We start from the raw sequence: 25,197 nt of genomic DNA on the forward strand, positions 1-25,197 counted from the left end.
TGAGATAGCTCCTAGGAATAACGCAGTGTTCTGGGGAGCTTTGTTGCGCTGCCGTGTGCCGGTGTCTCTGGATTGTTTTTTGCGAATGACACTTCTGCCATGTGAATCCCTTGTGCCTTTGTTTCCCCAGGGGGCCATAAGTGAGTGCAGATCTCTGCCCCTCGCTGTGGTTGGCACTCACCTGAGCCAGGCCCTGCGGGTTGGCTACGCCGTGAGCCTGGAGCGAGCAGGTTTGACGCCTGCAGTTCAGCAGGTCATTAGGGATGTTATCCGCAACCCTCCCATTAACTCAGGTGATTATCACTGACCTGACCCGAACCTTCTCGTGCCCAGCAGAGCCCATCAGTCCTGGGAGGCTGGAGCAGTGCCAGGGTCACTGCCTTCCTTTCAGGGTTCAGGTGTAAAACAACTCCATCATGATCCGTAACAATGGGGCAGACCTTTACAAATCCTTTGACCCTATTGTATGGAAATGATTGAGATGTCCCTCTTAAATCTGTATTTACTTAAATGTTTTTGGAAAAAAAGTTGTCAGTTTGCCTGACAAAGTATTCCTGTGAGTACTGGCATCCTCAGAAAACACACCGGGAGTTTATCCCATCATCTTACAGGTCAAACCCATACATTTTTATCTTCTTCCCTTTTCTATGCCTTAATCCATCCTGTGCTTTAATGAGGTGCAACAAGTGTATTTTACAATATAAGAAAACTGCATCGGGGCAAGAAGCTTCAACGATTAATATTGTATTTATATTTTTTCCAAGACACTACCAAAATTCAAGAAATTAGAAAACTTACTCCTGCAAATATTGAGCTGTATCTGATCAAGATGATGATTGCACTATTGGAGAAGGAGGAGAGAAATAAATCTCAGGGTGGCTTAGGTATCAAAAGAAGGTTGGTGTGGCCTGAAGGGCAGCAGGGAAAAAGAGGAGCAGATCAAGCATGCAGGGAAGGTGCCCTGTGGAGTAAAACACAGGTTAGTAAAATAAGGTTATAAAACTGTTCTTCTGTAAAATCATGTTTGCTTTGTAGAAAAGACTAACAGAATGTTGCTGTTGTTTCCAGCAGTGCTTAATGTCTCATTTTCCCAATCCATCTCTCCCTCTGTTTTGAGTAGAACTGCCTCCTCCTCTGAGGAATGCTCAGAGCAGAAACTGAGGATTCTTTTGGGATGAGTATTGACCTAGGAAGAGGTCAGACCTGTGCAGCTTAGCTGTGATTTGTTACACACAAGTTCTTCCCAGTATGAAAACCATGGTTCCCTCATAGCAACCAAATCTGGGTTGTGCCCTTGCTTTGTTTCTGTGCATTGGTACCTAACCACCAACCTGATGTGGGAAAAGAGATTCTCCTACTATGAAGGAAGGTTAAGAGGAAGAAAAAGCTAGTGGCAATTGCTGCCAGGAATATCTCAGTCTTTGTCTTCCTTTATTGCTTGAAAATGCTGGGCACAGCCTGATAACAAATGCCTCCTTGAGGACAAATCTTGGGAAATAAGGAGTTCTTTGTTGCTGTTTGAGAAGATTCAGGATAGTCTGAGCCCTCTGCTGGCCTGTGCGACCCCAAGTCCCAGTTCAGCACCTTGTACAAAAGACACCCTGCACTGAGTGGCACCTGCTGGGAATGGTAAAAAGAAATACCATACTCCAAATCCTGCTACCTGTGCTAGGATTTCATGTGTGATCCTTATGGGGCTTTGGGCTGATTTCTCAAACAATTTTTCAAGCGTTGGCATTTTGCCAAATTGATTTTCTTGCTTCCCTGAGTGCTGGTTTGTTTCTACAGTATCTGTGTCAGAGGCTTCTTTTTCCCACAGTTGACCTTCTGACCATCCAATTGCCTGAGCTCTGATCACGCTTTTCCCTGCTACTGTTACTTCCTGGAGCTAAAAGTGGGAATGACGTGCTATTAGTAATCAAATTAATATGAATCCAAAGGAACAGATGCTAATCCAAACAGTCTTTATTTATTGCTCCTTCAGAAGATACCCTGTTTCTAATAATTCTCTGTAGCAAGCAATTTTAAATCTCTTAATGGGTGTTCTTGGATTTGAATGGCCTGACGTTGCTGCTGCTTTTACAGGGTAATGGGATCAATCCAGCGTCCAAGGAAGGAGCAGAGAAAACCCATCTGCACATGGTGCCTTTGGCTTCGGTAAACACATGTTCTTACTCTAATAAAGCATGTGGTAAACTTGCCATTAGTGAGGATTTTGGTAACACAGGGATGTGTAGCTGATGCAAAAATGTCAGCGTGACTGCTGCGACCTACGACCAGCAGGATGATATAAAAAACATGAGTTAATATCTCTATGCTGTTTTTAACTGACACTTCAGCTGTAAAAACAATTTGAAAATACAACACTTTTGAGTCAGAAGTAAATATTTCAAGTTTTCAGAGCCATAGGGATTAAGGAAGTGTTTTTCTCCACTTAAAAAAAAGGCACAATTTCCAGTTGCTGTGTGTTTCAAATGCACAAACTTCACTTGCACAAATTTTATTGTAGTGAAATGAATAAGAAATAGGCAGTCCCCTCTTTAAGCAGAGGTGTTGGAACTTTGTTGATGAGGGAGTGTGACCTGAGTAACGCTGTGCTTCCTTTCTGTCCCATGGGAAGGCCGCAGGGAGCGTGGATGCCAGCCAGGCAGGGAGCAGCAGGGCAGCAGGCCCCTCGAAGCCCATCACCCCGGCCTCCTCCAACCAGCCTGCCCTCGATCCCGAGGAGGAGGAGCTCTTTGCCGACTCCCAGCCAAAGGTGAGACTGCACCACAGCCCAGACCTGGTGACTGGGGTGGGGATCTTCAACAACCAAATTCTCAGCTTCTGTCTGTGTAACAGACTGTGTCTAAAACCTTGGCCTGGCTTGCCATCCCATTTGTCTCATCGACATCCCTGAGGCAATGATGATCTTGCTTTTACTGTCATTGCTGTGTCCAGATATCCCACTTGGACAGTAGTAGACTGCTACTGGGGGAAACTTGTCCCCCAGTACTTTTTGTCAACTATCTCATGGCAGATGCTTCCAACATTTTAAGAGGACATTTGGTTCCTTTTTTTTCCTTTTAAGTACAGGGTTCTATGAGGCTGTGCCGATAACATTAAGGATTTTTGCACTGGTGTCTACAGGAATATAAGCTGTATAATCAGACATTAAGAGTTTTTTATTTAAAAGGGAACTTATGTCTGACCAGTACCCCTTGTTGAATCTCTTCTTTTAGTTTGAAGCTGGATATCGCTGTGAATGCAAGTCTTTGTCAGCTTTGATTCTCAAGAGTTTTAAGTCTTAATCCCTTAGGTGCTTGAATAAGGTGTTGGATTTAAGTGAGGCATAAGACCTCCATGAACAATTTGGATGGTTCATGGCTCCAGCTGAGGGTGAATTTGAGGAGTCGAGCTTTGTGAGTGGGCCAGGCTGTCGATGTGTGTTTCCTTCCATGTTTGTGTGTTTGTTTCCTTGCAGAACTCGCATCCCCCTGCTAAGAGGAGGGTGCCAGAATGGTTTGGAACCTCGGCAGCCAGAGCTGAACCTGCAACCCAGACCAAGAAGTGCAAAACAGAAACCAGAAAAGGGATTTTCAGTTGAATGTGGAAATCAAAATCATTGGGTTTTTAATCTTCTTTCCCACCACCACCAGCATTATCTTCAGACTGTTGCTTCACATGGGCTTTAATTGCCTCTGCTCTACTCTGCATTATTCCTGCTGCTGCCTCTTCTCTTCCTCAAGCAGCAGGTTTAGGACTTTTTCACTGTGTGAAATGGGTTGTTAATAAAAGGAGTTAAATACATAACCGGGGGGTGTGAGTGTACGTGTGTGTGTGGCGGTGGTTGAGGGCGGGCGGCCCGGGCCGCGTTCCCATGGCGACGGGCGGGCCGTTTCCGGGGCGGGGCGCGCGGGGGCTGCCGGGAGCGGCATGGCTCGCTAGGCGGCGGCGGCGCGCGGGTGAGCGGGCGCGCGCGGGGGCCGCCGTGAGGGGACGTGGGCAGGGACCAGGATTGGGACCGGGACAGGAGCGGAGAGGGCGACGTGGGAGCGGCTTCCCCGCTCTGTGCGCGGGTATAGGGGCGGCGAGGCGCCGGCATCCTCCGGCCCGTGGTTTCCGGTCGCCCGCCCGCCGCCCTGCCACTTTGTTCCGTCCTGCCGGTGGCCGTGAGGTCCCTCGTTAACCTGGCACCCGGCTTTCCTACCCTGCTATGACCGTGAAGGCTGGTTCGGCATTCCCGTTCACACTCCTTAAGGTTCCGGTAGTGCACTGACACCTTTACTCTGTTACTTATAAGTCCGTATTCGGGAAAAGGAGGAGCAAACAAGAAATAAATTGCTCCCCAGGGATGTGGTCACAGCACCAATCCTGACACAGATCACGGAGCGTTTGGACAACAGTTCCAGGCCCGGAGTGGGATTCTTGGCGTGTCCTGTGTAGGGCTAAAAGTTGGACTCAGTGGTGGGACCCTGTGGGTCTCATTGAACTCAGTATATTCCGTGATAAATGTTTAGGAACAGACATTTCTGCTTCTAACTAACTTAGTGACGCCGACACCACTCTCTCGCCTTTTCCCCGTGGCAGAATCATGGACCCCAGCTTGCTGAGGGAGCGCGAGCTGTTCAAAAAGCGAGCCCTCTCCACGCCGGCCGTAGAGAAACGCCCAGCACTCTCCTCGGACTCCTCTGCTTCCAAGAAGAAGAAGGCCAAGGTAGAACAAGGGGGCTCCTCCAGCTCAAAACAGAACACAGGTGGGTGAAAGTCTCCTGTCCAGCAGCTGCTTGGCATTTCCCGCTGTTTATCTTTAAGCTATGGTTTGTTAATGTGAATAATGCTGTGTCTGTGAGATTTGCTGGTGGCTGTTGTGATTCTTTCTCTTAAATTACTGCTTTTGTTAAGAAAGCCACTTGCACAATGTGAAATACCCATTCCCTACTGTGCATATGTGTTAAGCCCCATCCCATGGCTTGTTTGCTGTTGCTCTGTTGGAGGAATTGCTATTGCCAAGATAATTCATGTGAAACTGTGCTTTGGTTTGTGGATTTTGGTGCTTGCTGGGCAGGCAGTAGCAGTGGTGTTGTTCATTTTCTCTGTGTTTGGCATGTTGGATAGGGCCTGGAGCAATCTGCCCTAGTTGAAGGGGGTTGGAACTGTCCGGCCCAAACCATTCCACGATTCTGTGATTATTTCTGGTGAGGGAGCACCTAAAACATTTAGGTAACTCTAAGTGGAAGGGTATTGATACATGAGATGGATTTTGCAAGGTGCACCTTTGTCTGGCTTGCATGTTGTAGTTAGCAGTTGTCCTTGTTTTACCTGGGAGCTGAGCTTTGCTCATGAGCACCAGGCATTCCAGAGGTTTCTGCCTGTTTTACTGGGGAGTTGTGGCATTTCCCTGGGATGGTGGCATTGATGGTGCATCTTTCAGTATCAGATAAACAGTTAATAAAGCAGCTCCAGAAACAGTGGGAGTGTGTGGAAAGTGCAGCACCAGGGAGAGGATTTGCTCCGAAAGCAGTGGCAGTTCTCAAGTGCACTTTAAAGGTCAGATCAAATGCCAGGAGTTACCAAACCACAAAATACCCTGTTGTGCAAACTCAGTCCATGCTCATATTTTGAATAATACTACCCGTGTCTCTCGTCTAAACTCTAGAAGAAACAATAGAGCTAAAAACAACAGAGAAAAGCGTCAGGGAATTTGGGAGGAGTGAAGCATCTTCTGTCCCAGGGGAAGAAGCAGGAATTTCGGTATGTGTCTGCAGCTTCTCAGGCACCAAATAAAGTATCAGCCAAACATTCTAAAATAAATCAAGGGAGGCCGGGTTTCCATCCATCCCTTTTTCACACTCTCCAAATAAAACAAAATTCTACGTGGGATATCCTAAGTTGCGTCACTGGGGTGAGTGGGCTTTGCTGGGAAGAAGGGATGGGGAGTCAGGAGGAGGGCAAAGGGTACAAATGTGAGTCTGATCTGGAGGATTTGAGCAGATAAAGAAGGTTTCATGTTGTTTTGGTGGGCTGAGGGTTTCTTTAAGTGCTTTTGTGGATGACAATTCACTTACACAAACGGGGACCCAGCGTGGCTCTGAGGAAATAAACTTGATCTTTTATGCTGCTGGCTGTGTTGCAGGCAGTACCAGAAAGGTTCCAGGGTTTCTACAGCATTTTTATGCTGCAGAGTCAAAATCCATTGCCTCAAAACCCGCTTTTTATTTAACTTGCCAGATTGGCAGGTGCCTGTCAGGATATGTGGGTGTCAGTGACGGGTCTGGGGAGTTGGAATAAAAACCTGATGTTGAGGAATCCCTGTCCCACCGCCCCAAGGAAACAAAAACTAGGGCGGTCAGTCCTAGTTCTGTTGTGCAGCGGCCAGAGGTGATAAATGGAGTCAGTGTTTGTGTGTTGGCTCTGATAGTCCCTGGGTGTGTAGCACCCCTAGGTCCTCCCTCACTCTGTGATTCTGTGACTCAGAGAACCTGCCCTTGTCACTTTTTGGGGGAGGAGAGGCATGGAGACCGCGCTAATCTTCAAATGCCTGCACAGCTAAATCTGGCCTGTCGGTGAAGTCTGGCTCTAAGCTTCCCACTGCTCCTACAGCGATTGCTATGCAGACATCACTGTCATTATTTCAAATCATTATTTCATCAAGTTATTTGAAAAAATTCACAACTGGTTCACTCAGTTCAGAATAGGAACTGGGAAATAAATGAAATGGATCAAATCTGTTTGTTTCATTTTATTAATCAGTAGTAAATTGTGGCTGTGGTCTTTGTCTTAAGACCTTTGTCTCGGGGGTCTCCGCCAAGAGTAGTCAAGAGCCAAAATCTTCAGGGGCTGTTTTGTGGGAAAGAATCATCCTGAGTCTCCTCTGGTACTGTGCAAGGGAACACCTTTGTCTTCTATTCCTTGTGCCCACACCCATTCCCCTTTGTAGACTAGTGAAATAAAAAGCTGGGATAAGTCCCAAGATTTGTCCTTCTGTGTGCTTCTCGGGAAGGCGTTGCCAAAGCAGCAGAGGCTGGCATGTTGCACACGCCACCCTCTTGTGTGCAGCCAAGATGGGCATTTTGTGGGATTGCTGCAAGTGCCCACAGCATTTGCTTTTAGGAAAGAGACATTAATTAATTCAGTGCATCCCAATGGCTGCTCTGGCCTCTTGAGCCGGACTTTCCAGTCTGATGTTGTCATGTACAGCAGAAGGTAACGTGTCATCCTTATCACCACTGACATTATCTTCATCATACGTCTTGGTGTGAGTCCTGAATTACCTTCTACTTGGGGCATTGGCTTCCATCAGCTGTGCTTTTGATTTTGAGCTTGAAGCATTCTCTGCAGTGGGCGCTGGTCCTGGCCAAACTTCACTGTAAGAAGTGTGTCTGAGATGAACGGTTGTGAGGATTTGTGACTGCAGAAGGGAGTTTGCTTCTCCAGGTGAATCACTGGACTAGCTGTGCTAGTTCATGGTGCCCTGGGTGTCTTGGGACTCCATCTCACCAACTAGGAGCAGCATGTGTCAATTAGCAAGTCTTCCACTGTGTCCAGATCTTCTGGAGCTTAGACATGTTCAACCTGAGAGAGGGATTTGATATCTATAAAAAACAGAGATCGTTATAGGTACTGGCCATATCACAAAGGCTTTTTGGACATGGATGGACTGTGACATCACTTATGGCTGTGGCCGTTTAGGTGAGTTCTGTTTCCTTCATGACAGGAATGTTTTCTGGGGTTAATGCAGTTAAGTAACGTGTCCCACTTGTAGCTTTGCGCTGGGACATTTCTGTGTAGGTTCAGGAGTGTGAAGGACTTGTCAGCAGTTACTGATGGCCACGCTGTTGGTCACTGTTACTACAGTTGTCATTTGTAACTGCAAAACTTGACTGGTTTTAAAACTCAGGGACACAACGCAGCTACAGAGGACTGGTGAGCCAGAGGTGTGAGAGTTCTGTGGTGAGGAAGGGATGAGTGTGAACTCTGGGATGTGTCAGCAGGCAGATGAAGTCAAGTGAGATTTTCTTGTGGAAAGTGGAGTGCCCTGTCTAGCACTGGGCTGATCCTGGTGTGGCCTCATGTTGGCACCTGAAAGCTGCACATGGGCTGGGTGGCATCCCCCTCTTCAGTGTGGGAGGTCTGTGCCCATCTCCCTGTTTCTTGGCAAGAACTCCATCAGTTCCAGTTTGGCTTTGAAAGTTTGGGATAGGGATGATAGATACGGCATGTCCAACTCCGTATAGTATTGTGGTTGCCACTGAAGCAGCAGCCTTGGGGCAGAGAATTACCCCTGTTCCTTTCCAGCAGGATTTTTGTAAAGGGTAGGATATTCTGAAGGTAATGGGTTGCTCAAGTCTCAACACCCAGGAATTGTGGGCCAGTAAGGGGATAACAGTTCCCTGGAACTGGAGAAGTGGGGGAGGAAAGGGTCAAACCACCCTTAGCAGGACTAGAAAAGACCATTTTAGGGATCCATTTCTTATTGGCTTAGTTTTCCTCCCGCCACCCTCTCTTCTAAAAGCAAGAAACCCATAATAAAAAGTGCTGCCAAAGGCTAGAATTCACCCAGTCCTCTCCTGCCTGTAGCGTCTCTTGCTATTCAACCCTTCTCTCCCAACTTGTTTCTTACCCCTTGTCTGTCTGTCCTGTCCCTTTGTGGTTGACTTGGTGGTACAACACTGCTGTCTTTGCACTGAACATGATCAGACTGTTGAACGTTTTATGAGTGTTTTCTTCAGTTAAGCAACACGGTTTTATGCGCGTTAGGCAACATTTGTTTGGTCAGGTAGACAAAATTCTATGCTAGTCACTCAATATAAACAGCAAAAGTTCATCTAAAAACAGAAATCTTTTTCCCTCCCATAACACTGCAATAGATTGTCTTTCTGCTAAGCACTTGGAAAGCCTTTGCCAATTTTTCCAGCTCACGTCCAGAGATAAAATTGCAACCGTGGATATTCAAGTCCAAAAGAAAAAAGCACATGATTTGCTCATTTGTAAGGTACAAGAGGCTTCATTCGGGGTGTCAAACCAAGTTCTCCAAGTGCGGGTGCTCAGTGCTTCCTACACCACCTCCGTTTCACGCTTCCTGAAGCTGTTCATCATTGCTCGCACGGGATTGGGCTCGTTCTCCAAGTCTTTCACAGTTTTGTTTTTCACACAGCAGCAGCAGTCCAGCAGTTCGTACAGGAAAGCCAACACCACCAGAGAAACTACAGTGAAGATGAATATGATCAGGATAACAAAGCAGGCAGTGTTCCAGTTGTCATGGAAAGGGTAAATTTTTTGCACTTGGAAGCCCAGATACTGGGAAATGGATGTAGTAGTCTCATTCCAGTGAGTGCTGTTGAGCGTTGCCATTCTTGAAGAGCTGTCTGAGTATGCTCACTGGCACAGATTTGGGAGCTGAAACACAAAAACAAAGCTGTTGAGGACTCTGTCAATCAAGGACATGCTGTGATATCACAAATTGGAGCTACTTAAACTCAGACTAAGTGCTTAAAGTTTCTGCAAACATGGATTATTGCATACTCATATTTGCTCATCCAAATATCAAACTCCAGATGTATAAGTTTGTGATAGGACTGGGGCATTTCTTTTGGCAGTGTCTGGTTCATGTAGGCATCATGTGGTGTAAGTTATTCAGGAATGAAAAAGCTTTGCTTCTTTATTTCAATTACATGCACAAAGCTTACAAACTAGGTTTTCGAGGTGTGCAGTGGTTTCAACCACCTATTCATCGTCAGTCTTGAGGCTGCCACTTGCGTGGTGCAAAAGTCTGCATTATTTTGGAATTGCCTGTTAGCACAGACTTGTTCACCTGCAAAACTCTTTTGACTTCAGCAGGGCAGATTTCCCGACCTGTTCATACCCCTGCTCTTCCACTGCTGAGTAGTTTGTGCTGGAGAATTTTGGCTGCCCAGATGGCACTGAGAGCGTTTGGAAATCTTGTTTGTGGTGCCATATCCATTGGAGTGGAAAGCAAGGAGAACCCAACCCTTTCTGAGGAGTTCTTATTTCTTACTTTCAACTCTGCCTAACCCTGGCCCCAGCGCCGTCTGTTGGCACCCAGCAGAGGAAGAGGCTGCTCTGTGGTGTGGAGGGAGATGAAACAAGAAGTTGGCTTCAGCAAATCTGCCTTTGCCCTACAGTCTAATGTAATAAAACTTGTCCAAGGAGCTACAGTAACTTCTGGTTATCCGCTGTGGCAGTAGGACGTCATAATAACCTTTGGATCTCTCAGGAAACTTAAAACTGTGTGGGAGGAGAGATCAAGTCAAATCTCCATATTTCCTTGAGGAAATAGCAAGGAGTTTTCAGGTGGAACATGATGGTGGTGGTGTCTACTAAAGCAGTCTGAGCACCTGTCCTTATGTCTGTGAAATCATTAAAGAAAAGGTTATAGTGAAAACCAGGAACATGCTGCCAAACCAGCTTGTGATCTGTTATTTTTATTGTTCAAACATTATACATTTTGTTCTTTATCCTTCTGTCTTCAATGGATTTAAATTGAAACGAAAGAGCTTTGTTGTTGGGAAGGTCCCTGGCATTAGTGTTCCATACAGACATTTACTGGAGCAGTTGCAGTAACTTACTGTTTCCTCTGTTAAATCTGTAACTGAGTACACAAATTAGTAATTGAATATACAAAATATGACTGAGATGGATGGGATTAATTAAACTGTTGGTGGGGAGTTTTTTTCCCTTAAACAAAAGTTTGCAGGGCAAATCCAAGCTAAAAATACTCCTGGCTTGAGTCAGGTCCTGGCTTCAAGAGAATGGCTTGATTCGGTCACGGTCTGGGAAGGAAACTCAGCCAACCTGTTATGGGGCAAAAAGTCATTAGGGTTTTTGAAGGGTTGGCTTGAAGACTTGCTTTAAAATAATCCATGAGAGAAAGAGAGAGGAGGGAGCTGAATAAAAGGATTTGGAGTCCCCTTCGAGGAGTAATTAAAATAAGCAGGATTTAATTGTGTATTTTAAATGGAAAGAGGATACCTTTGAGAAAGAAAGGAGTTCTGTTTTGAACTTTGTAAACACACTTCCAAGGCTGAGGGTTTTGTTGGAGTCTGTTACGTGTAAGTTTGCTCGCTCTGTAAACACCAGGCACACAAACGGACTGTTTCTGTGGTGCAAAATTTAGTAATTTTAGGGGAATTTTTTCATTTATATTGCTCAAAGTGGTCAAAATCTGGGGCCACTCGAGGAACCTGTCATGTCTATGTTGCATATCCGGCACCCTTTGCCGGCACAGCTCTCTGCCAAGGCAGTAGCTCCGTTCCCAGGAGGAAAGGAGCACCTCGGGCACGGCATGGCCAGGCAGGAGCCGTGCCGGCACACGGCGCAGTGCAGCGGCCGTTCCCTTCTCACTCCACAGGCTCCATCAGGGCAGCCATTCCCTTCCCACTCCAGAGCCAGCCCCTTCCCACTCCACAGCCACCAATAGGGCAGCGATTTGCACAGTGGAGAGATGTTTGTCTCTATGCCAGGAGGTAGAATTTAATGCTCCTTGAGGAGGAGGAGGAGGATGATCGCCTTAGATTTGAATGAGGTGAGGCAGATAAAGATCAGCTACTCTTTGCTGTAATTATTAAAATACAAGGCTGAAGTAGCTCTTGCCAACTGTTCAGAATTAAAACAGCACTAATGAGGTTAAGTGTCCTTGAAAGCTGTCAAAAATGGGCTGATTTCCTGCAGTTTACTTATTTTGTAACAGCACAGTTCAGATTTGTATCATCAGCCAGTCTGATTTGCAATCAAGGCAGCAATTTTATGTATCCAAAATGCAGTGAAGTTAAATATTTAATGAACTGGTTTCTCTAATATCTGCACTAGGTTTTAATTTAAAAGCATTAGCATCTTTGGGCACTGCAGAGGAGCAGCTTTATTTGAAATCATACTGATGGAGTAGAGGGAAATGACTGGCAGAAAATCCTTTTAATGCAGCACGGAGGAAGTCCCGTTTAAGAAAGCACTGAGCAGACATCTCAGGGTAAAAGCATTTACAAATCTCAGGTGCATTCTAACCAAGCTGTTTGCGTCGTACCGATGGCTGCTCCGGTATTTCCAAAGATAACAGCAGGCAGCGGGGTTTTCTCCCTACCCACTGTATACCGCATTTCTAGAACAGGTTTCTCTTCCACACGCACAGATCTCTTTTAAGCAGCCTGATTTACGGAATACCCCCGGGAGATAACATTTCTCACATTTCAGCTGGAGCTGTCTTTGTTTTAAGGAAAACCCTTTCGCTGTCATTTCTGTGAAAACACAGAGAATCAATCACAAGGAATGTAAGGCTGCAGGAAATCAGCCACCTCCCCTGTAAGGATGAAATCCATTTTGTTTACTGAATCTTGGCTTGTTGTGTTAGCTTTGCTGTAAGATGGAGTGGTCATCAATTTTCCATTAGTGCACAGATGGTGAAAGTGCTTGTCTGATCGTGCAAGACAAGCTCCTCCGCGTTCAGCGGGATAAACCCAGCTCAGCCTAGAGAAAAATCATTCTGATTCCAAGAAGCTTTTACAGCTTCTCAGCTTACAGGCATATTTTCTTTCAGTAATCAAGATAAACCTCAGAGAATGTTATAAAATGATACACACCTACCTCTTGTGTGAAAGGATGCTGAGAGAGCGCCGTTCTGGTCCCTTTTTTTAGTGCAGCCTATGGCACAGCTAAGATGGAGCTTTCCTTCCATTGGCCAGAGCACGATGCTGCTGACAACTTCCTTTGTGCTCATTTGCATCGAGCCCTCAACCCCAGGAGTAAATCATTCATAAATATGACTCTTACTGTCTGCAATAAGAAGCAAACCCCTCCTTTTCTTGTTTTTTGGGATGGGATGAGCTCGTTAGGAGAGGAACGCACCGGGAGCGCCGTGTTGGCCACGACCCCGCTCTGCTTTGTGCTGGAATCAGCCATCAAACCATGACGTTTGAAGTGTTAATATCTGCAGATTTCCAGCCTCACCGTATGATTAGATACTCTTGTCATGAACTGTAGCAGGCTGCAGCCTGGCAGATTAAACAAGATAATCTTCCTGATTCAATCAACAGAACAAAAACACGATAAGTTGTCTTTAACTGTTTGTTGTACTTCTGAATTTATTTTGGTCACTTCAGACCTCTCATTACATCTGTGATTTTTCTATTTATTTATAAAATGTCATAGACATTAAAATTAATCTTAAATGTGAACCCTGTAGGGGAAAATCCCTATGGGCCACATCTCCAGGGGAGCTGGCTTTTGGTTTTCCTCCTTTCACCATCTTAATTTAGTAACCAGAATAAAATATTCTTCTGTAGCTGGAGTTACACTGATTCTTCTATGTTAATTTTAGAATTGTTGATCTGCGTAAAGCCTCTAAGACGATGTCATGTTACAGCTTCACGATTCTGTTCTTTCCTCTCGCTTCGCTGATTTTTCCACAGAAATAATAGGAGCTCCCTATCTCTGAGATAGCTGTTGTGCTGTCCGATGTGCTTAGAAATCACCAGAGGATTAAACAATCCCCACAGTGCCAAAGAGATGATGTTCTTTTTCTGGAGTAGCTGAAATTCCAAAAAACCGTTGCCATTAGGTTGAGCAATGTTGTGCTTGTAATGAGCCTGTGGCTTGTGATAGTGGTTTGTGGATATTTGTGTTTAATGTGCTGTGCTAAGAGCTGACGTTAATGAAATGGTCATTAAAAACCTTGCAAGAATTTTTGAAACAAAATGATAGCAAACCTCATGATAAAGACAACCAGAGCTGACAACCAGTGGGGGTTCTGAGTTGTTGTTCCAGTTGTGCAACGCACAGGTTGAATTGGTTTGCATTTGTATGGGTCTGTTTAATAAATTCTTCACTAGAGCTACTTTAAACAATAATGGGAAAAAAAAGCACATCCTTCCTTTACCTGCTGTGTAACCATTGAGTGCATTTTGGGAAGAAGGGAAGCTTTCTGCCCCCATCTCAGCAGCAGGAAGATGTTGGAGCAAATGCAGTGCATTATTTCAGCGTGGATTAATGTGGTGTGAATGATTATGGGATGTTAAGCCACCAAATTAAACATGTTCTCTTGTGATGGTAACTCTGCAGTTGCTGCTTTCTTTACTTTTTATTTGTGGTGTTGGGCTGAGAAATGTTCCAGAGCTGTGTCCTCTGAGTCTGGTTCAAGGTGTGTGCAAGGACTCACCTGAGGGTGGCTGCACTCCGGTTTCTGTCCATAGCTGTCATTTCAAAAGCTGCTGGAAGTAGAGTGAGAACTGATGGAGCTCAGAGCCAACCGGAAGGTATCGAAGCATTCTCTAGTTGTTTGTTTTCTTTCCCTGTAGATCACAGCAATGGATCATTTAACTTGAAAGCCCTTTCAGGAGGCTCTGGCTACAAGTTTGGAGTCCTTGCTAAAATAGTGAATTATATGAAGGTATGGTGTTTTGGTGTAAAATAATACTGCTTTAAAATACTTTAATTATTTCTTGTCGTATGGTAGCTGGGAAATGCTGAATGTTTCAACCTCTGAAATTCTTTTACTGCAAGAGTGAGAATTTCAAGAAACTGCTTGGTAAATTCAAAGTGTTGTCAGTAAATGAAATTGTCAGCATATTGTTCCATAACTGAAATCCTAATTATCCCAGGTCACTTTACAACCAGGATTACGGGGTTTATTTGCAGGAATTTCAAGATGCTGTCAGGTTTTGGGATTCATGGGCTATTGATCAAAATGAAGTGCAATTTGGTGCCCATCTTAGTTACTTTTTGGTGACTGAGTTGCTGGATAAAGTGAGTACAGAACTGTAATAGACCCTGTTTGCTTTTCCAGACCCGGCACCAGCGTGGTGATACGCATCCATTAACCCTGGAAGAGATACTGGATGAAACACAGCATTTAGATATTGGACTCAAACAGAAACAATGGTTAATGAGTGAGGTAAAGAACATATCTGTTCAGATTTTCATGGAAGAATTCTGATAAGCCTGAATTACACACATTTTTAAATCATTAAATATGTAATCCCTCCTTCAAGAAACTACTAAGTCAGACTGTAACATTCCTTACTGCCAGCACTTATATTCTGGGGAACTGACACCTTTGCTCTGGCAGTGTTGGTTGTGAGGGAAGCTTGACTTTGTTGAAGTCTTTCAGAAGGTAGCTTCAGGTTTCTTCCATAATGAACCAGAATATCAAAGTGGAATGGAAGAGCTCCTCCCAAGAAGTGTATATAAAATTATTGCTGAGCTTTTGCCAGATGAGAAAAGATAAACAAATACTTTGCAGCACCTAAATTGGGTCCCTTCTCTGTTAGAGGTGCTCTGTGTTGTGGTGAATTATGCCTAGGCTGGTGGATCTAGGATCCAAGGATTTGAAATCCGTTTAAACTCAAACCTCCAGGCTGGCAGCTGTAATACGTGGTTCATGTGCTCAAAAGCACAGCGGAAAAAGAAGTAGTAAGCGTCTGCACTGTTTCAAGGTTAGAATTTTCTGTCCCTGTTACAGGCTCTAGTCAACAATCCGAAAATAGAAGTTGTGGATGGGAAGTATGCTTTCAAACCTAAGTACAACTTGAAAGACAAAAAGGCTCTGCTCAGGCTCTTGGACAAGCATGACCAGCGAGGGCTGGGAGGAATCCTTCTGGAAGACATCGAGGAAGGGCTGCCCAATGCACAGAAAGCCATAAAGGTGAGGAACACATGTCTGCAGTTCAGCTGGTTCACTTCTCAGAGGGAAGAGGGACACTAAGCCAGAGTTTTCTCATGAGTTGTTTCTGTTCACCTGATAACTCAGAAGCTATTTCAGCAGATCTGATTTTGTGGCCTTTTCTGTATTTCATCTTTCACGTTCAGATTTACCCTGATGTCTCAGCACAGCTCTCAGAGCTCTTTCTCACAAAAGGCTCGTGATCTCCCACATTGCAATTGTAGGCATTTAGTTCTGCTTTCCCACCTTGACCTCAGTCCTCTGAATCTCCTTTTTCATTTATTAGTGTACTCATGTGTTTCATGGCCAGCTGCTTTGCAGCTTCTCCAGTTTGTTGCAGCTTTTTGTAGCACGAGGTCTGGCTCTGTCGGAGTTGGAGACCTTCAGCTTGGAAACGAAGTGATTTTGAGTTGTTCTTTTATGTTTGTTTTTGAGGCTTTAGGGGACCAGATCATCTTTGTTAATCGCCCTGATAAGAAGAAAATTCTTTTCTACAATGACAAGAGCTGTCACTTTGCTGTGGACGAAGGTAGGTGTTGTTTAACGTAGGTCTCCATGACAGTTGATCTGAATTCATCTTAAGCTCCTCTGTGTATAAGCAGTCGTCAAGTAGAGCAGTCTTGTAAGGTGATAATGAAATATTAGGTGTGTGCAGATGTGAGGGGAATGTTTATATTAACATGAGGCTAGCGAGACCAGCGAGTGAGTCCAGTGGTAATATCCTCTGCCTTACGATGGGTACCCGGGAACGTGACACCGGGAATCCAAGAGCTGTCTTCAAGAGTAGCGATACAGAACAGACTAAAAACCACCTCCCTGTCAATAAAATGGCATCTAACATTTTGCCGCTTAAGGGGAAGCCAAAAAAACCCAAAGGAATGACTGGTGGGTACAAGATTTTTGTTAGGTTTATTTCCAGTTTATTAACCATGTGCCTTTTATTGGTGAATGTAGCAAGAAGCCATAGATGGAACAGAAGGAGGAAGCACAGAGGGATGAGATGTGAGCAGAATTCTTGAGAAGGGGTTGGTTACAGCTGGGAGGAGAGCACAGATCTGGGGCAGTTCTGCTGGGGCTTCATAAGTTCAGCGTGTTTGCTGTGTCACAAATAATGGTAAAATCCTCGGTGCCATTTTATGCACAGAAACTAAGTACGGAAATCGGGGTGTCTTCCAGTCATGACATTAACGCCAACATCAGGTGTCTGTAAACGCAGAAAGGGGACAGCAGTCTGTGTCAGAAGATCTTATTTTGAGTGACTCAGTGACACTGAGCACTTTCTTTTGTTAATGTATTGTTCTTGTAACATGACACATAAAGCCATTGCATCACACAGCATCACATTGTGTATGGTAAAAAAAAGACTTTTGATACAAATTTGAACTGCTCTATTTACAGGACCACAGGAGGATGCATAAAGACCTTTCTTTCTTTGCCTACCTTCAAGGGAATCTTTATTTTCGATGGAATTTAGCGACTGAAGATGTGTATCATTAACTGTTTGTTACCTACTGAGAGTACACACTTGTAATCTCAGCAATAATAGCTTTGTTTCACAAAGGTGACTAAGTAGAGCTGACACCTACAGCATTTAAAAATATGAAAAATATTTGAAAAGGTGGAAGTGAATTTCTTTTTAAGCAATAATTTCTGTAATTTCTTGGTAGCGGCAGCAAAACTATATGCAAAATGCAGAATGGATTCACTGGGAAATTTCTGATTTCCAAATGTTCAGGAGTTTACCCTGTCATTCTGTTGAGGTAGTGCCTCTTTAGTCCATCAGCTCACAGTTTCTGGCTGTCTGAACATGGCCAAAACATTTAGAAATCAGTGGTCTTGCAGTAACTTTTGAGACAGAGCTTTTAAGTTTTAGCCACTGGTTGTATCATAGTCGTGTTGCTAAATGAAAGTTTGTTCTTGTGCAATTTTTTCCAGATAGCAGGAACCCAACCATACTAAAAGAGTTATCAGAGAGAAGTCTGTACCCTGTTGCTATTAGCTTATAATAGCTCCAGGATTAACTTTGAAATTCCATAACAGAGCCCATTTTGTTAAGATGCAGAGGCATCCGGCAGCCAGGATAAATCCTGGGCTCTTCTTACACAAGATTTGTTGTAGCACACCGTGATTGCTTAGGAGCAAGCAGTGCAAGCTACTGCTATCAGAGGGAGGAAGAGGTTAAAAAACCTCTTCAAAACGCCTGGCCTCCTGCTGAAGGAAGGCATTTAAGCCTGCAGTGTGTGTCCTGAAGGGATCCAGTGTGCAGTGTTTGTAGTTCAAGGTGGCTCTGCTTCCTTTTATCCGCAGGTGGCAGCAGCTTCCCATCGGAGCCAGAAGTGAGGTTTTGTTGTTGCTCTGTTCCTGCTGGTTTTGGTTTTCCTTTTGATGCTTTGTTCTGAGAGGGGGCAAGAATATTTTCTCTTGTGACTATTGTGATCCACCTGCGTATTGCCACAGTGCTGGAAACAGCCCTGAGTAGGTTCACTCACTGACTGCAGCTGGAGCAGGTCCTTTTTCCAACCATGTCATCCTGTGACGAAGGAAACCCATCCTTCCCAAGCAGCTTTGCTTTAGGATTCTTTCCAGAGCAGCAGAAGGGTGTCTCTTATGGAGTCACTGGCAGAATTGGCTGTGCACAGGATGAGTTATAACACGTCTCTGCCTCAGCAATGCTACTGCAGCTCATTATCTCCGGCAACGTTAAAATGAAGTTTTTAAAAGACTGCAAAATAAGCCTTGAAGTGTTGGCAGGCTCTTTGATCTAGCAGCCGATGACAGTTCAAAATATGTTTCTAGTTTAATGTTTATCCTCAGAAATAAGGTCTCTGTGCTCCTCGGTGCACAGTGCTGCTGTATGACATCCCAGTTCAGAACACGTGTTGGCTGAGGTTGATAGCCTTGAAAAGTCGGGTGTCCTCTCCCGCTGCTGCCTGAGCTCCATCAGCAGAGAAAGAGGAGCTGCCAGGGCAACTTGGAGCTCACTGCCTGGAGTAGTTGGGAGGACCTGCTTTCTGCCAGTGCCTGCCTCTGCCCTTGATGGCTGAATAAGCTTTTTTCCCTCCCCCTGTGAAAATAAATCCCAATGTATCGCAGCAACGGAGCGGTGCCTATATATCGTGATCTCAAGGGTACTGGAGAAGGTTTTAGCAGTAAGGAATGGCTTTTGTTCTTCCTTTTATGTGATTAGCCGAGGAAGGTTCAGATTGCATGTGTTCCTTCTGGACTTCCTGGCTAATTAATCTACTGTCAGTGGTGTGGAGCTGAAAGTGTTTATAAAAGCAGGGCCAGATTTCAGGTGCTTCAGCCAAGTCAAATGCTGCCTTTTTGTGCTGGGGCGAAGCACTTTGCATGTGAACAAGGCTTTCGCCCCTGTGCTGAATGCTGAAAGGCCAGTTTGATTGCCTAACTGCTAGAGATGGTATCTTTCCCGGCCAAATGCACTATAGGAAGTATTTTCTTGCTAAAAAATTCTCATACTTAATTATTTTAAATTTCTTCCTAAGCCTTTGAAGGGCTTTAGAGAATAGCCAAAGCTTCTTAAATTTAACACTGTAAAAACTGCTTGGAATCAGTGGTGATTTATGGCTGTAGTGGTCCAGGGACAGCACAGATTTAGCATCAAGCACCTTTTCCTTCTGGTATAAATCCAGTGCTGTGTTCCCTGGGACTGTTAGGACTGTTGTTTCTTCCCTTCCACACTGTTATTGTCTGTTTTTTGTCCTTTGCTCAGCTTTTGGTTTGGCTCACTGAAGATTTTTAAGCTGTTTTTAATCTCTGGCAGATTTTATTACCTGTGTGATGTATCAGTTTATCTCCACAACCATCTCAACCTTTCTGCAAGAGCAGGTGAGGCAGTCAGAAGTGCTGGATAAGCCTATCCAAAGTCACCAGGCAGTCATTTACCCATGACTTCATTCCCCAAATGTAAGCATTTATAGAAAGGAAGTGTGTTAGAGTATAATCACTCAGGGTATGTCAGTGCAAATTGTTTTCATCTATGAGGCACCTTGTGATGCTGTAAAATCAAGGTAACTGTGCAATCCTTACCCCTTGGGTACTTCAGAGAGAGAAGATGTCTGCAAAATCTTCCTTATGCTGCCTTCTGCTTAGCTCTGTGTTGGTTCCTGCTGGTCAGAGCTCATTGTTTTGAGTCTGTGCACGCAGACTTCATGTTGCTGGAGATGCCAGCAAACATCTAAACTGGCTTTTCAGCCAGCTCCTGGTCTCATTTTCTCCTCTCAGTACTCGAAAGACCAGATTTTAGCCCTCTGGAGGAGCAAGGAAGCAGCCTGTGTGTTGATTCTGTCCCGTTTCTGAGTTAAAATGTTTTAGTGATCAGTTTGCAAGATATTGTGTATGGGATTTGTTCATGGCACTTGCTTCACTATTGGGATCACAGCTTTCTGCCCCTTCTTAGGAAGATCTGCATCGGAATCAGGACTTGAAAGCTCTGTGGAAAATGCAAATCACTGTGAGGGTTCAAAGCACATGCATGGCTTTGACCAGAAACTCTTAGGAAATTTCTCCCCTGGGGATTTTTTCTGGGCTTTGTCTTGTCAAAGCAGCCTAAGCTCTGCAGAGATTGTCAGCTTGCCTGAGCGCTGCGGTCAGGTGAAGCCTTGATGTTTTTTATCCCCCTGTAGCCATTTTACTTTTATTCTGGCTGATGTATAAAATAATTTAGTGGCTCTGAGAGAAAAGTCTCTCACCTTTTCTGTGCTGTGATGGTGTCAAGATCACCCAGCAGTGAACAGGACACGGAGAAGGAAAATTGAATGTGCTCTGTAATTATAATGGCTACAGGCACCACAAGAGTGCATACATCCCAACCTGTTTTCCATGGCTGGCTGGAGCAGGCCAGCATGTGGGGAGCTTCCTGCTCCAACCATCCCCTTCCCCTCCTCACGCCAGCACTGAGTTCCTTGTGCCCTGTCCACAGAGAAAAGAAAGACCTTGTGAAAAATGGATCCAGCATATTGAAGCCTTCCCTGGGAGCTGCCTTGTGCCACTGCTGTCTGCTCTTCAGACACATGGCAAACAGGCCAGGGTGACAGCATTTCCAATTCTTCTCAAATAAACTGGGAAAAATCTTCCCCTATGTCAGGTCAAGGATGTGTTTTCTGGGGTGCAGAAGTATACCACAGCTACAAATGCAGAGGGTTGTTTCTTGAGAGCTATAGTTATTGTCAGCTTTTCCCACAGGTTCTCATATTTCAGAGAGTATGTCACAGTAATTCAGAGAGTGTATTCCCAAGGTCTAAACTTTCCCTGGCTGATAGGGGCATAGTCCTTGGAGACTTAAAAACCTGACAGGTAATGTGTACATGGTTCAGTGCCAGCCATCCAGCTGCTCTCTTCCTTCAGACCTTGCATTTAGCCCTGTGTCTGATATTACACCGAGTCAGTTTTGTGATGAGATGATGGATGGATCTCCCTTTCCTTTTAGATGACACGCTGAGTGCAGACAGCTCGTAGGCACTGAACGGCTGCAGCTCCCTGTGCTTCTCCACCTTTATCCTGTACTTTCAGTTCCAAACCAGTCCTTCAATATGGAGTGTTTCCATGTTGTTGTGACTCCCTCTTTCCTGGGTAATGCAGTATTTTAAAGTCCTACATGGAGCTCCAGCATGGGAAGAAGGTTCTTTTGCAATTACTGCAATCAAAGCAGTAGTGCTGAAAGCAGCCTGATTTATGGAGGTGTTTTTAAATGGAGTTGCAGAATATGATACAGTGACTCTGGTGGGGCCAATTAGTGGATTAAATTATCTGTATGTAAAGTCCATTTTAGCTCTGCAGTTTTGAACCTTGGTGCCTGTTCCATTTGTATTTCTTGGCCAAGTTTAAAAGGTGGATGTGAAGCTGGAGCAATGTTATAACCATGGCGCTACAAGAAGTGCAGAGCAATATAGTTAGATATTAACTGTGATCCGCACTTCTGTGCATGCTGATCCCTGAAGAGCTGACCATTTATTTTCTAGTGTTTAATTTTTCACTTCTGTTCCCCAGAAGAATGTAGACCGGTTTAACCTTAAGCACCTATCCTCAGCTTTCCTTTTTTTTGCACCAGGGCGTATTTGTCCCTATATCCTGAACTCTAATGAGGAGACACATTTGTTTGCAGCAGGATATAATAAATAAGAGGACAAACCTTCTCCACTTGCTGCAGCAGGATGAGGTGAGGGATGATCTGTGATAGCAGGCACCACCAGCTATGTTGAAAGCCTGGAATCTCCCTCAGAATGGATGGGCAGATGGAGAATGTCTTGGCTACAGTGTCAGTCCTTGTGTTAAGGGATGAGCACACTGATCCCAGGGTGCTGGATAGCCTCTGTGAGAAACAGGCTGGGAACTATCTCCCTGTAACCAAAAGTAGTGTTTTGACAGGTTTTGGTTCTCTTCAAAACCACCGCGTTACCAAAAATGAACGCTGTCGTTCTTCACTGGTGAAATTCCTTTATTTTGTTTCCCGGAAAGCTAGGATGTTCTCTTACTGCCGGCAACAGGAGGAAGAGAAATGAGAAACGCCTGAGACTCCAAGCATGTATTTGCATATAATAACAAGGTACATTAGGTAGGGAATTGCTCCAAGGGCAGGAATCGGGTTGGTTTTGTACACTTCCATTTGCAGTGTTGGTTGCAGTGTGCCCAGAACCAGGGTATGTGTGGTGAACGGGCACTGGAGCATCTCATCCCCTGCTGCAGCAGGACAGATCCGTAAGCATCTAGAGGTTGTGGTTGTTTTGACAACTATATACTAAATTTATCTGGAAATAAAGGGAAAATTTTAGTCTTTCCTTGCTATGTGTGCCTCATGTTTTATTTATAGTTTGTTAGCCAGACCTGCTGACAGGATGTATCTTAACTCCCTGCCTGGGGAATGAAGGGAGGTAGGATCGTACCAGCCGCTGCCTGGAGAAGGCATTCCAGAGGCTCTGTGAAACTTTACGTGAGGCAGAAAGTGCGCAGGCACATGGCAGCTGCTCTAATTAAGACTTACTGTCTCTGTCTGTTTTCCTGCTGCCGTGGTTTTTAAGGTGTCTCTCTTCTTTTTAGCACCAGAGGAATTTTAGTACTTTGTTATCTGTAGAGCGCTGTATGGATCACATTGCAGTGATAAACGAGCTCAGAGCCACTGAGTGAATGTCTTGAAATTAGAGGATGGGATGACAAGTCTCCCAAGTCAGTGGCAGCTGAAGATGTGTAAATTAGGCTGCCATTCATGGTTAGTGATTTCCCTTCATCAGGATCTATGAAACTCATTCACAGCCTACACAGCTCTAGAGATTACAGGCAAAAAGAGACTCCCATAGCAAGTAAGCATGAAAATCACAGGTTGCCTCCGGGTGCTCCTGATGCTCGAGTGCAGTTTAGCTTGAGGGTGTTTTGTTGTTTTGTTGGTTGGAATTTCATCTTTTTGGGTTTGGGGTGTTTTTGGCAGTGCATCAGCGTTTGGAGCGGGTAAAGGCTGTGCTGAGTGAGTGCCTGCTGGCGGTGACAGACTGACGTGCCAGAATGTTTCAGTGTTTGGAATCAAGTCTCTCCCCTTCCTGTGGGGTCTTTGCCCGGGGTTTGCTCACTGGGATATATAAAACCGGGTTTGTCGTTTCAGAATTCCAGAAGCTGTGGAGGAGCATTCCCGTGGATTCTATGGATGAGGAGAAGATAGAAGAGTATCTGAAACGACAGGGTATTTCTTCCATGCAAGAAACTGGACCAAAGAAAATAGTAAGAGATACAAATTATAGATCTTCCTAGGAAATCCCCCCCTTCCTGATCCTGCAGTGTTAATTCCAAAGCATGTTGGTGAGCCTGTGCACACCTTTGTGGAGTTTGGGGAAGTGTGACCAGTGTTAGAAACTGGAAAAACCAAGTGCTGCAGCCAGCAGTTAGAGATTTTTATGACTCGTTAGAGCCAATTAATCCGAGCAGCATCAAAAGAGGGCAAATGCCAGGAATCCCCATGAGCTCCACAGTGGAAGATTCTACTTGAAGCTGTACAATAAGAGTAGCAGTATTTTGGGAAGAAAGTGGCAGAGTGGAGCAAGGGGATGTTTAACTTTTCTGCTAAACAGCTTGGAAATCCTGATGGGATTGTGGATAGAACTATGCGGCATGTACCTGTTTCTGTAGCTGCATGGGATGGTTTGGATCCTGCACTTAGAAATGCCAGCTTTGCTACCGTGCCTGGGATACCGTGGCTCTGCTCTATCCCCAGGGGCATCTCCCTGCCTGGATTGGAAATGGATGCTGTTGCTTCTCCAGGAGACGGCACATCCCTTCCCTGCCCACCCCTGGTTCTGACAGAGCTCATCTTTCACAGCTCTGGTGACCAGCACGGTGTCACACATCAGGTCAGGTGTCACAAATCTTCTGACTCCTGTTTGTTTCTTCTTGCAGGCTCCCATTCAGAGGAGGAAGAAACCTGCTTCTCAGAAGAAACGTCGGTTTAAGACTCACAATGACCACTTGGTTGGAGTATTAAAAGATTACTCTGATGTGGTTCCTGGCAAGCAGTGAGCGGTTGAATTCTGGAGCGAACGCGCGTTTCTAGACGGGCTTTCTGCTGCTGGGGCTCGGTGTCTGCTCACAGGAGGACTGACTGTATATAATAATGTGATGTGTTTCCCCCACCCCAGGAACTGCCGAGGTGAAACAGGTCAGTTTAAGAGCAAGTATGAGCTACTAAATTTAGAGGTTAATTTAATTAGTTAATGGGAAATGTGTCTTTGAGTAAGAGGTTCTCACTAGTTGCCTCTTGGCATAGGGTGATAAATGGTGCTCAGCATGTAATGCAGGAATTCCTGCTCAGTGCTTAACTCTGCTTTTACATTGCTTAATGGGTATTTACCTGGAATTACTTAAAAGGGGCTTTCTAGTGGGATTGAATACAGCATTTGTTTTACCTATTTCAGGAAAACCTTTTCCTAAAATCACTGCAGGCAAAGTTTCTTTCACAGTCAAATACACCCACGGTTTGTATGCTTTCCTTGCCATGGGACTGAGCTTTACTGATATCTGAGACTCAAACTCAGAAAACCCCCTCTCCCGAAATCCCAGCAGGCTGTGGGATGGGATGCAGCCAGAGCTTCCTAATGTTAATTAGGAATTGCCCTTGGCGATGTCTCCTCGCTGTTGTGGGTACAAGTGTGTTGCACCTTCTGCTCTGTGCGCACGAGGGAAATAAAACGACAGTGTAATACTGAAGTGCTTTTTTTCTTTTAAGTAATAAATTTACAATGCAGGTTTCCAGTGTTGCTTCCTTAAAGAATGAGAGAATCGGCAACTTTTGTGCTTGTTGCATTTTCCTTTTCCTGGAGGTGAAGGAATCTTTGCTATATTTTTATCCTCTCAGTGACTTACTGTTTTAGGCTAACGCTGTCGTCTTTTTAATGGTAGCAGGGGAGAGGGGAGGAACCACCTTAAATGCAAGCTCCCTGTTAGATGCCTGATGTTCTGTGCAGCACAGCCTTACATGGAATGTGGCCAAATCATGTCCTCTCGATAACTTATTTTGATGTTCTGAACCAGAGTCGGTCAGTGCTGATCCT

At 44.9% G+C, this 25,197-nt stretch overlaps 3 protein-coding genes across 8 annotated transcripts in view; 2 read left to right on the forward strand and 1 right to left on the reverse strand.

Annotated features, from left to right (window-relative positions):
* Positions 1-3,792, forward strand: part of WRN (WRN RecQ like helicase) — a 28,989-nt gene extending 25,197 nt beyond the window's left edge. For 2 of the 3 annotated variants that reach the window (XM_040064299.2, XM_040064300.2), the window contains exons 32-36: positions 131-293; positions 765-979; positions 2,086-2,157; positions 2,621-2,758; positions 3,464-3,792. In XM_040064299.2, the coding sequence (XP_039920233.1) occupies positions 131-293; positions 765-979; positions 2,086-2,157; positions 2,621-2,758; positions 3,464-3,586 (711 nt within the window). In that variant the 3' untranslated portion in view covers positions 3,587-3,792. The remainder of the gene's footprint in view (positions 1-130; positions 294-764; positions 980-2,085; positions 2,158-2,620; positions 2,759-3,463) is intronic. The other variant, XM_058420647.1, reaches the window with a different exon arrangement.
* A 97-nt stretch (positions 3,793-3,889) lies between these two features.
* Positions 3,890-24,894, forward strand: GTF2E2 (general transcription factor IIE subunit 2). Of its 2 annotated transcripts, none has more exons than XM_040065436.2 (8): positions 3,890-3,944; positions 4,570-4,736; positions 14,286-14,377; positions 14,774-14,881; positions 15,449-15,631; positions 16,085-16,178; positions 23,259-23,374; positions 24,047-24,894. In XM_040065436.2, the coding sequence occupies exons 2-8, from the start codon at positions 4,574-4,576 to the stop codon at positions 24,164-24,166; spliced, it is 876 nt and encodes a 291-aa protein (XP_039921370.1). In that variant the 5' UTR covers positions 3,890-3,944; positions 4,570-4,573; the 3' UTR covers positions 24,167-24,894. The 2 variants fall into 2 exon arrangements, with proteins under 2 accessions (XP_039921370.1, XP_039921371.1); XM_040065437.2 differs by lacking the exon at positions 3,890-3,944 and adding an exon at positions 4,053-4,246.
* Positions 6,707-12,720, reverse strand: SMIM18 (small integral membrane protein 18). 3 transcript variants are annotated; one of them, XR_005701061.1, is made up of 3 exons: positions 12,577-12,720; positions 8,603-9,378; positions 6,707-7,574 (listed from the first exon to the last, which is right to left on the reverse strand). XR_005701061.1 is itself a non-coding variant. In XM_040065439.1 (2 exons), the coding sequence occupies exon 2, from the start codon at positions 9,331-9,333 to the stop codon at positions 9,037-9,039; it is 297 nt and encodes a 98-aa protein (XP_039921373.1). In that variant the 5' UTR covers positions 9,334-9,378; positions 12,577-12,720; the 3' UTR covers positions 6,707-9,036. The 3 variants fall into 3 exon arrangements, 2 of the variants coding, with proteins under 2 accessions (XP_039921373.1, XP_039921374.1); XM_040065439.1 differs by having other exon boundaries at positions 6,707-9,378; XM_040065440.1 differs by having other exon boundaries at positions 6,707-9,378; positions 12,573-12,720.
* Positions 24,895-25,197: the final 303 nt, after the last annotated feature.

Source organism: Hirundo rustica, chromosome 5 (assembly GCF_015227805.2).
Source record: "Hirundo rustica isolate bHirRus1 chromosome 5, bHirRus1.pri.v3, whole genome shotgun sequence".
In the NCBI taxonomy this organism is placed as follows: Eukaryota; Metazoa; Chordata; class Aves; order Passeriformes; family Hirundinidae; genus Hirundo; species Hirundo rustica.